This window comes from Sus scrofa, chromosome 1 (genome assembly GCF_000003025.6).
Source record: "Sus scrofa isolate TJ Tabasco breed Duroc chromosome 1, Sscrofa11.1, whole genome shotgun sequence".
Taxonomy (NCBI): Eukaryota; Metazoa; Chordata; class Mammalia; order Artiodactyla; family Suidae; genus Sus; species Sus scrofa.
The window spans coordinates 169,061,370-169,073,579 of NC_010443.5; the positions used below are offsets into that span (position 1 = coordinate 169,061,370).

Here is a 12,210-nt window from a genome sequence, read left to right on the forward strand (position 1 = left end):
TTGTTTCCATGAGTATCATCAGAAGAACAAACTGGCCATGAATCTCCCCTAAATTATTTTCCCAATGAAAGTTGCCATTATCATTACAAATTTATTTGTTTATTTTTTTGTCTTTTGTCTTTTTAGGGCCGCACCTGTGGCACATGGAGGTTCCCAAGCTAAGTGTCCAATAGGAGCTACAGCTGCCGGCCTACACCACAGCCACAGCAACGCAGGATCCAAGCTGTGTCTGCAACCTACACCACAGCTCACAGCAACACCAGATCTGTAACCCACTGAGCAAGGCCTCATGGATACTAGTCAACTAGTCAGGTTTGTTAACTGCTGAGGCATGACAGGAACTCCCCATTACCAATTTAAATTTGTGGAAACCAAGGCTCAGAAAAACTATGTGTTTTGCCCAAGATCTGTTCTTTAAACCAGATCTGTCATATCAGAAAGAAGAGTTCTTAGCCTCAACTCCAACCAGGGGCCAAAGATAACAATATCAACATCAAAATTCTCCTTTTCCTCCTTCTCCTTATCATCCTTTAAGTCCACTTCTTAAGCTTATGTAACTCTTTTCTCAGCTCCAAGGTTGGTTGAACTGTGAATTTATTATTCCCAATTTACAGGTGAGGAAACTGCAGCTTAGAGACATGCAGTGACCCACCTATGATGCTGTAGGGAATTCATGGTTTAGGGAGACCTAGTGATGGAGTAAGACTTAGAGTTAAGATTCTCCTTCCTAAAAAATACCTTGAAACAAATGATAATGAAGACACAACCTCTCAAAATCTATGGGAGGCCGCAAAAGCAGTGCTCAGAGGGAAATTTATAGCAATACAGGCCTTTCTCAAAAAAGAAGAAAGATCCCAAATTGACAACTTAACCCTCCACCTAAACGAATTAGAAAAAGAAGAACAAAAAAGACCGAAAGTCAGCAGAGGGAATGAAATTATAAAGATCAAAGAAGAAATCAATAAAATAGAGACTCAAAAAACAATAGAGAAAATTAATAAAACCAAGAGCTGGTTCTTTGAAAAGGTGAACAAAATTGACAAACCCCTGGCCAGACTCACTAAAAAGAGGAGAAAAAGAATTCAAATAAACAAAATTATAAATGAAAAAGGAGAAATCACAATGGATACTGCAGAAATACAAAAAACCATAAGAGAATACTATGAACAACTATATGCCAACAAATTTGACAATCTGGAAGAAATGGACAATTTTCTAGAACCTTACAGCCTGCCAAAACTGAATCAAGAAGAAACAGGACCAATTGAACAGACCAATCACTGGAAATGAAATTGAAGATGTCATAAAAACACTCCCTACAAATAAAAGTCCAGGACCAGATGGCTTCACAGGTGAATTCTATCAAATGTATAAAGAGGAACTGATGCCCATCCTCCTTAAACTCTTTCAAAAGGTTGAAGAAGAAGGAATACTCCCAAAGATATTCTATGATGCCACCATCACCCTCATTCCAAAACCAGGCAGAGATACCACCAAAAAAGAAAACTATCGCCCAATATCATTGATGAATATAGATGCAGAAATTCTCAACAAAATCTTAGCCAACCGAATCCAACAACATATCAAAAAAATTATACACCATGACCAGGTTGGGTTCATCCCAGGTTCACAAGGATGTTTCAACATACGCAAATCAATCAACGTCATACACCACATTAACAAATGAAAAAGTCAAAAACCATATGATCATCTCAAAAGACGCAGAAAAAGCATTTGACAAAGTCCAACATCCATTCATGATCAAGACCCCCGCCAAGTGGGTATAGAGGGAACATTCCTGAACATAAAGCCATTTATGATAAACCCACAGCAAATATAATCCTCAATGGGGAAAAACTGAAAGCCTTCTCACTCAAATCTGGAACAAGACAGGGATGCCCACTCTCCCCACTGCTCTTCAACATAGTTTTAGAAGTCCTAACCACAGCAATTAGGCAAACAAAAGAAATAAAAGGCATCCATATAGGAAGAGAAGAGATCAAACTGTCACTGTATGCAGATGACATGATACTATACATAGAAAACCCTAAGGACTCAACCCAAAAACTCCTTGAACTGATTAATAAATTCAGCAAAGTAGCAGGATATAAGATTAACATTCAGAAGTCAGTGGCATTTCTGTATACCAGCAATGAAATGTTAGAAAAGGAATACGTAAATACAATACCTTTTAAAATTGCACCTCACAAAATCAAACACCTCGGAATACACCTGACCAAGGAGGTAAAGGACTTATATGCCGAGAACTATAAAACTTTAATCAAAGAAATCAAAGAAGATGTAAAGAAATGGAAAGATATTCCATGTTCCTGGATTGGAAAAATCAATATTGTGAAAATGGCCATCCTACCCAAAGCAATCTACAGATTCAATGCAATCCCTATCAAATTACCCATGACATTTTTCACAGAACTAGAACAAACAATCCAAACATTTATATGGAGCCACAAAAGACCCAGAATCACCAAAGCAATCCTGAGAAACAAAAACCAAGCAGGAGGCATAACTCTCCCAGACTTGAAGAAATCCTACAAAGCCACAGTCATGAAAACAGTGTGGTACTGGTATCAAAACAGACAGACAGACCAATGGAACAGAATAGAGAACCCGGAAATAAACCCTGACACCTATAGTCAATTAATCTTTGACAAGGGAGGCAAGAACATAAAATGGGAAAAGGAAAGTCTATTCAGCAAGCATTGCTGGGAAACCTGGACAGATGCATGCAAAACAATGAAACTAGATTTTGCTAGATTGGGGTGGTTAGCTCCTGTTCTCGTAAGGGTGACTCACTTCATCCCATTTTTTGATACTTTTAACACCTGGAGGAGATCTTCATGATTCTAAGCTCTTCTATCTAGACACTTAAGCCTGGACTTTTCCTACAATCCAGCTCTTTGGTTGTTGTTTTTTTTTTCCCCCCTCTTCAACTCAACATGAGTGTGGATCCAGCTTGTCCCCAAAGCCTGCTTTGCCCCGAAGCATCCATTTCCAGCGAATCTTCACCAATGCCTGAGGTTTATGGGCCTGAAGAAAATTATGCCTCCTTGCAGATGTCAGCTGCTGAGACCCTCGACACCGAGACTGTCTCTCCTCTTCCTTCCTCCATGGATCTGCTTATTCAGGACAGCCCTGATTCTTCCACAAGCCCCAGAGTAAAACCACTGCCCACATCTGCAGAGAAGAGCACAGACAAGGAGGAAAAGGTCCCAGTCAAGAAGCAGAAGATCAGAACTGTGTTCTCGCAGACCCAGCTCTGTGTCCTCAACGACAGATTTCAGAGGCAGAAGTACCTCAGCCTCCAGCAGATGCAAGAACTTTCCAACATCCTGAACCTTAGCTACAAACAGGTTAAAACCTGGTTCCAGAACCAGCGAATGAAATGTAAGAGGTGGCAGAAAAACCACTGGCCAAGGAATAGCAACAGTGTGATTCAGGGCTCAGCCAGTACAGAATACCCGGGCTTCTATTCCTATCACCAAGGATGCCTGGTGAACGCTTCTGGAAACCTGCCCGTGTGGGGTAATCAGAGCTGGAATAACCCATCATGGAGCAACCAGACCTGGAACAGCCAGTCTTGGAGCAACCAAACCTGGAACAGCCAGACCTGGTGCCCCCAAGCCTGGAATAACCAGACTTGGAATAGCCAGCTCAACAACTATGTTGAGGAATTCCTGCAGCCCCAGCTCCAGTTTCAGCAAAATTCTATCAGTGATTTGGAGGCCGTCTTGGAAACTGCTGGGGAAAATCATAATGTAATACAGCAGACTTCAAAGTACTGCGGTACCCAGCAGCAAATCATGGATTTATTCCCAAATTACTCCATGAACATACAGCCTGAAGATATGTGACGATCATTTTATTTTTTTAAAAAATTTTATTGGAGTATAGTTGATTTACAATGTTGTGTCAATTTCTGCTGCACCGTAAAGTGACCCAGTCATACATATACACATTTTTTTTTTTTTTTTTTTTAGGCATATGTAGGCTCTCGGGCTAGGGGTTGATTCGGAGCAGCTACAGCTGCTGGCCTAGGCCACAATCACAGCAATGCAGGATCTGAGCTGCATCTGTGACCTACATCACAGCTTATGGCAACGCCGGATCCTTAACCTACTGAGAAAGGCCAGGGATTGAACCTGCGTCTTCATGGGTGCTAGTCAGATTCGTTTCTGCTGAGCCACAAAGGCGACTCCGGTATACATTCTTTTTCTCATATTCCATCATCCAGGGACTTAATATAGTTCTCTGTGCTCTACAGTGGGACCTCATTGTTTCTCCATTCTAAATGTAATAGTTTGCATCTACCAACCCTCAAATCCCTGTCTATCCCTCTGCGCTCCCCCCCCCCAGCCTTGGCAACCACAGGTCTGTTCTCTACATCTGTGCTTCTGTTTCTGTTTTGTAGATAGGTTCATTTTTGTCATATTTTAGATTCCACATGTAGGTGATATCATATAGAATTTGTCATTCTCTTTCTGATTTCACTTAGTATAAGCATCTAGTTGCATCCGTGTCATTGGAAATGGCATTATTTGGGGTTTTTTTATGGCTGGGTAGTAATCCACTGTATGATGATTCTATTCAATCTGGGAAGTGATAGTATTTTCTAGAACTTTTGTTTAGGTTTGTTTCTCTGACTTGATAAAACCTGGTCTCATGCCTTCTGTGCTAATTTGGAGGTGGGACTGGGCAGGTATAATTGAAGTCTCATCAAAGAGGCTTGAGTAGCACTGGCTTCTTACATGGAGAACATGATAAAAGAAGTGTCTGGCTATAGCGACTAGATAGAATACTATTTGCTGGATGTCTTTATGATTGAGAATCTAACCCTCAAAAACAGGAAGCAAAAATACCAAGATGTAAAATAAAAAGTACAAAGATGTGTGATGGATTATTCACGGTTTCTGGGAGGGAGAGGCTTCACTTGTTAAGGGAAAGGGTTTTTATTTTACCCTACCGTGTGCTTCACTGATTTCTTCTGCTCTGACCAACCCCTCATTTGTTCATCATCCTAGTATTTGTAGGAAGAAGTTGCGTATTTTGCCACACCATGCTCCTGCCAGTGTGACTGGTTCATTTATTAAATACAAATAAATACCTGTTTTTATCATTAAAAAAAAAAAAAAACAATGAAACTAGAACACACCCTTACACCATGCACAAAAATAAACTCCAAATGGCTGAAAGACTTAAATATACGACAGGACACCATCCAACTCCTAGAAGAAAACATAGGCAAAACACTCTCTGACATCAACATCATGAATATTTTCTCAGGTCAGTCTCCCAGAGCAATAGAAACTAGAGCAAAAATAAACCCATGGGACCTCATCAAACTGAAAAGTTTTTGCACAGCAAAGGAAACCAAAAAGAAAACAAAAAGACAACTTACAGAATGGGAGAAAATAGTTTCAAATGATGAAACTGACAAGGGCTTAATCTCTAGAATATATAAGCAGCTTATACAACTCCACAGCAAAAAAGCCAATCAATCAATGGAAAAATGGGCAAAAGACCTGAATAGACTGTTCTCCAAGGAAGATATACAGATGGCCAGCAAACACATGAAAAAATGCTCAACATCGCTGATTATTAGAGAAATGCAAATCAAAACTACCATGAGATACCACCTCACACCAGTCAGAATGGCCATCATTAATAAATCCACAAATAACAAGTGCTGGAGGGGCTGTGGAGAAAAGGGAACCCTCCTGCACTGTTGGTGGGAATGTAAACTGGTACAGCCACTATGGAGAACAGTTTGGAGATACCTTAGAAATCTATACATAGAACTTCCATATGACCCCACAATCCCACTCTTGGGCATCTATCCGGACAAAACTCTACTTAAAAGAGACACATGCACCCTCGTGTTCATTGCAGCACTATTCACAATAGCCAGGACATGGAAACAATCCAAATGTCCATCGACAGATGATTGGATTCGGAAGAAGTGGTATATATACGCAATGGAATATTACTCAGCCATAAAGAAGAACGACATAATGCCATTTGCAGCAACATGGATGGAACTAGAGACTCTCATACTGAGTGAAATGAGTCAGAAAGAGAAAGACAAATACCATATGATATCACTTATAACTGGAATCTAATATCCAGTACAAATGAACATTTCCACAGAAAAGAAAATCATGGACTTAGAAAATAGACTTGTGGCTGCCCGATGGGAGAGGGAGGGAGTGGGAGCTTGGGGTTATCAGATACGACTTAGAATAGATTTACAAGGAGATCCTGCTGAGTACCATTGAGAACTATGTCTAGATACTCATGTTGCAACAGAACAAAGGGTGGGGAAAAAAGAATGAGTACATGTAAGGATAACTTGATCCCCTTGCTGTACAGTGGGAAAAAATAAATTAAAAAAAAAAAGATTCTCCTTCCTAGTTAGAAGCATTCTAATTTATTTATTTATTTATTTTTGTCTTTTTATATTTTCTAGGGCTGCATCCACGGCATAGGGAGGTTCCCAGGCTAGGTGCCTAATCGGAGTTGTACCCTAATCGGAGTTGTTCCCACTGGCCTGTGCCAGAGCCACCACAACGCCAGATCCCAGCCACATCTGCAACCTACACCACAGCTCATGGCAATGCCGGATCCTTAACCCACTGAGCGAGGCCAGGGATCGAACCTGCAACTTCATGGTTCCTAGTCGGATTCGTTAACCACTGAGCCACGACAGGAACTCCAGAAACATTCTGATTTAAAAGAGGTCATGGGTTTCTGACGAAGCGTTTGGTCCTTGCTGGTTGATAAAATATGCATTCTGGTTGAATTTCACTTAAGAGTTTCCGTCTTCTTAGAAGCAGACATCTGCCCAGTGTCCTCTGCTCTCCTGACCCTTACTGACTTTCTTGGTGGCCTTCATTCAATAAACGTGTAAAGCAGTCTGTGCCTTCACATAGGGCCATTTCTCTGCTATTTTCCTCAGCTCCACTAGAAGCTAGTGTTTCCAGATCTGGAAGAAGGAGGGCAGGGCTGAGGATGGGTGTTGGATAAGCAACCACCACTGCAGCTCCTGCTCTCTTCATTAATGTGAATGGCTCTCTCTAGGGCTGATTGGTTCAACATATCTACATTTCTGCCATAATTCTGATTCTCATCACCGTGGTGTGGAGCCCTAGATGGGGACCTAGGCCAAGGTCTGCCCTTCGTGGCCCTCTCTCTCTCCGTCTCTGGACCTCCGATCCTTATCCCTAAGCTGACAAGATTAAACTGGAAACCCTCTCAGGAATTTTTCTGTGATTCATTTTCCTGCCTGGGCAGAATTACAGTTCACCAGCACCAACTATTTTTGGCTCAAAAGGACTGTGGTTCAGTGGCAGAAGAGGAACTTATTGCAAATTCATCTTTAAAATGTTTTGAGATCACTAACAGAAAACGGAGCTCACTGTTGCCTCCAGAGCATTGGACATCGCCAACCTTGCCAGGCAGAAGGAGGCCTGAATAAAGTGGAATTTGGAGTCCGAAGTGCCTAGAAATCCCAGACTCCTCCTCCCACCTTCTGCGAAGGGGAGTCCCCAGGCCAGGTCCAAGGTCACCCTGCTGGCAAGGACCGTGTGGTCGACATTATTTTATAATGCCTCTCATAGAATGGCAAATCTTTATTAATATCTACATTGGCATTCCTCCTATAAAATTAGTGACTATGTGTATCTGCAGTGCACACCATTTTCTTTGTGGTCGAAGTCAGTTACTACTGCAGTTCAGTGACAGGTTCGTTTTTCAGCCTGTGGAAATAATTACATCGTCAAATACCGCTTCATGATGAAAAACTTTTCTAACCGGGAATAGCTTCCCTCTCACAGTAATTACTTGTGGCAAATATCCTTTTTTTAGAAAATAAACGCTGGACAAATTGAAGTCAGCTCATTTTTTCCTTTCCTGCTAAAATAATCGCAGGAGGAAAAGGTGATCCCAGTTTGGGGGATGTTCCTAGTTTTATAGATCGCATGACATTGAGGCTTCTGCACTCTTCCACACTCTTCTCTCCATCTCAAAATGTTTTCTCAGTCAGAGCTGAAGTGGATCCATCTTCCATTTAAATCAACTTTCTTTAATTCTCCCTTCCTGGGTGATATTAAATCCTTGATTTTACATGTGGGTTTTTTTTTTTTTTTTTTTTTTTTTTTATGCTTTAGTAGCTACGGTTTCTCCCTCTTTACTAGTTTTGAGATTCCAGATCCAGTTCCAGTTATGTGATCTTAGGGAAGTGAAACTCTCAGACTTAGTGAAAAAAAAAAAAAATGGGCATCATGACTTTTACCCCACAGCGTGGTAGTGGGAATGATATGAGAAAGCTACATTTTAGGAGAGTGGCTGGCACATAGTTAGCTCAGTCTGTGTTCATTCTCCCACTTAATTTTTTTCAATTTTGGTGTGTGGTATACAGGTATTACTCAGATCTCACCCAAACCTTCACTGGAACCAGTTGCCTATCTCCCTGCTGCCAAGCTTCCTTTCTGGTTTTTGTTTTTATTTTCTCCTAGCGTTTTCTCATCTGCTGTACCTGGGTGTGAATTCCCTTGTTTATTTTGACTGCTGATGCCAGCTCATGGTTCGGTATTTCTCCCATGCTTTACAATTTTGGAGTGTAGCTGGTTCAATGGGACTCTTTTGTACCGACAGGGAGATTCTAAATTCTTCTTTCTGAGATGCTACGTGTTTCTCCAGGGGTGGGCCAAGCTTAATGTTAACTTTTGTTTTTGAATACAATATCAACTGAGTAGTCCCCACCAGTTCCTAAAACTTCTGGGTTGTTGCTAAGAAAACTCCTCAGGTCCAGCTCCCTTTCAGCCTAGAAGGGGGTGAGCTATACTCTCAATTGTGGACTGTTTTAAAATTGCATTTGTATCATCTTTGCAGGGTTCATTAGGGTCTTGTACCAGCATAAGACTTTCAGCTTTATGCCAGCACCCTTTGTATTTCCTCTTTATTTCTGATGCCTTGAGGATTTCCCTTTCTTATTCTGAATGTGGCTGTGTGGGATTTTTTTGTGTCTAGATGTATTTCATCCAATTTAGTTATATATTTGGAGCAGGAAGGTCAGTTTTTTTCATCAGTTCAGCTCCCTGTGATCAGGTGAGAAGCTCTGTGCCTCTCTTTTGGCACTGAAATGAATGGCTTTTGGTAACAGTTGCTGACTGTTTTTCAGACTCACTATTCTATGGAAACTGCTTTCTTGAAGGTCAGCAGTAACCTCTTTGTTGGTAAATCTAGTTGCCTTTTCTGAGTCTCAGTATACATATATATTGATTAGGAGGAGGCAAAATTATCAGGTGATATGGTTACATACCTTGAACACCCAAAAGGAAGAAAAAACTGCTGAAATAGTAAAATAATTTAGAAAAATAATTAGGAAGAAAAATTATTCAGAAGTCGGTAAATTTCATATTTATCAATAATAGCCATATATATACATATATGTATATATATATGTAATTTTCGAGTATTTTTATAGTAATCGCAAGAGATTCTCAACCAGTATATGAGGTCACATGTAATATGGTACAGAACAATTCTTGTTTGGCTAATGTTTGCATTCCTCCTGAAGCCCAGCATGAAATCTTGGAAGTAGGTATTTGTCTAGTTCCAAGGAGGTGAAACTATTGATACTTATATTCAGGTCATGTTAAATGTACACAATCCAAGAACACAGCATGACTTTACATTTGTTCAAGTGTTCTTTCGGAGCCTTTAGAAATATTTTAAATATTTTTATAAGTAACTTTTATACTTCTCAAAATAATTTATGTGTATTTTATCTTTTCATTGCCATTGTAAATGGGTTCTTCCATTATATCTTTGATCTGGCTATTATTGATAAATATGAAATTCACTGACTTCTGTATAATTTTTCTTCCTAATTATTTTTCTAAATTATTTTACTCTTTTAGCAGCTTTTTCTTCCTTTTGGGTGTTCAAGGTATGTAACCATATCACCTGATAATTTTGCCTCCTCCTAATCAATCTTTTTAGCCCTAGTTTCTTTTTCTTGTCTAATTATATAGGCTACTACTCCTGGTACAAATTTAAATAAGAATAAAATCAGTGTTTCTTTGTCTCCCTCTTTCCCTCTTTTTTTTTTTTTTTTTTTAGGATCACACCCCTGGCACATGGAACTTCCCGGTATAGGGGTCAAATCAGAGTTGCAGCTGCTGGCCACAGCCACAGCCACAACAACTCAGAATACAAGCCACATCTGCGACATACCCCACAGCTCATGGCAATGCTGGATCTAAACCCACTGAGCAAGGCCAGGGAGTGAACCGGCATCCTCATGGATACTAGTCGGGTTCGTTCCTGCTGAGCCACAATGGGAACTCCTGTTTGTCTTATTCTTAACTTTGCTGAAGATGCTTCTTGTATTTCTTTAGTAGGTTTAGATTTATTGTTACATCATTGACTATTTTAATCAATAATAGCTGTTGAATTGTGCTTTTTCTTCTTCTTTCTTTTTCTTTTTTGGCTGCACTCATGGCATGTGAAAGTTCCCAGGCCGGAGATCAAATCTGAACCACAGCTGCAACCTAGGCTACAGCTGCAGCAACACCAGATCATTAATCTACTGTGCCACAGCAGGAACTGCTGTACTTTTTCTTCTTAAACTTGTTAACATGATGAATTCTATTAATGTATTTCCTAATATTAAATTGTCTCTATCCCTGGCATAAACTCCACCTGGATTCTGTTTATGCTATGACTTCTTTAAATTTGTTAAGTGGAGCACAGGGTGCTAGATGGTGAGCATAGTTCAACAACAGACTGCAAGAGAAATTGGAATAGATAGGTAATTTACTCACAGGTCCTGGTGGAAGTACACAGTATACCTGAGGGGGCCATGTGGCAAGGTCAATGCAGAGTCCAGACAGTGAGAGGCAGAACCTGGGACACATGGCTTTATTAGGGTCTGTGGGTAGAGTGCTTGGGGTTCTTAGGCTGGGGCCTGATTGTTGATTCAGCTTAGAGGAGTAGGGTTTGGGTAAGCCCCACAGGGGGCTTATCGAAATGGCTCATAAGGCAGACAGGCCTTGGGAGACTATGGATCACAAGGGCTATTAGGGAGGTCATATCAGGAATTTACATTTGTATGTGACTGCAGCTGCTATCTAGGGCATGTGCTTGCATGAGGGGGCTAGTGTCAGTTTAAGGTCCATGCAGACTGCTTAGCAGAACGAAATGGATGCCAAAGCAGTAATACCATGGAGTCGCTTGGGTAAACTCTCAACAGTTTAACATCTTATTTGGGATTTTCATATCGGTGTTTGTAAGAGATGGTCTGTGACTTTATTTCTGACATCTTTGCAGCATTCTGTTTCTGTTCATATCAGAAAATGTAGAAGCTTTTATTCTGTTTCTGTGTTCTAGAATAATTTAAATTACATTGGGACTCTCGATTATTTGAAATTTGGTGAAAATTCTATATGAAATCAGCTGGATGTGGTAGATTTTAGAAGATGAGGCTCTTTGTCCAACTTGCCTCATTTTTCCCCCCATGGAAACTGGCCTGTTTATATTATCTCTTTTTCTGGAGTCAGTTTAGGTAAATTATATTTTCTTCAAAAACTGTTCATTCGTCTAGGTTTTCAAATGTATTTATTTTGAGTCTAGCAAAGTAGTCTTTTATGGTTCTTTTAGTTTGCTTCGATTTGGTAGTTATTTCCTTAAAACATTTCTTTCTTGTGTATTTACTGTTTCCCCCCTTTTCCTGATTAAGTCGGCCAGCAGATTAACTGTCTTTCTCCCAAAAAAGCTTTTAGTTCTATTTATTCTATGTTCAATCTTCTAACTCACTAATATCTGCTTTTATTTTTATTAATCTCTTCTTCTGCTCCTCTTCAGTTTATTTTCCCTTTTCTAACTTATAGTACTCCAATTTGTTGTGGTCTTAGCGTATTCAGAGTGGCCCCTCTTGTCCTTTTGCCATGGTCTCCCCAGTCAGCATGTGGTTGGCTGTAGTTCACCTCCTACAAATTTCCACTGAAAGCTCGTGGCAGCAGTGTTCCCTGAGCTCTTGCAGTTCTTGTAAAAAGTATTGTCCTGGGAAGACGTAATCAAGGACTATGCAGCCAAAAAATATGAAGAAAAAAGACATTGAGAGATGGCTATTATAGAAGAGCCATATGGTAGAGGTGGGTCAGCAGATCGTTGCAGTTAGTTTTTAGAAAC

The 12,210-nt window shown here is 40.3% G+C and overlaps 2 protein-coding genes across 5 annotated transcripts in view; both read left to right on the forward strand.

Annotated features, from left to right (window-relative positions):
• THSD4 (thrombospondin type 1 domain containing 4) overlaps positions 1-12,210 on the forward strand; it is a 577,157-nt gene that overhangs the window by 309,967 nt on the left and 254,980 nt on the right. The gene's annotated exons all lie outside the window — the stretch shown is intronic.
• NANOG (Nanog homeobox) lies at positions 2,765-3,923 on the forward strand. Its single transcript, NM_001129971.1, is given in 1 exon segment — positions 2,765-3,923. A coding segment is annotated over 1 exon segment (915 nt). The 5' UTR covers positions 2,765-2,957; the 3' UTR covers positions 3,873-3,923.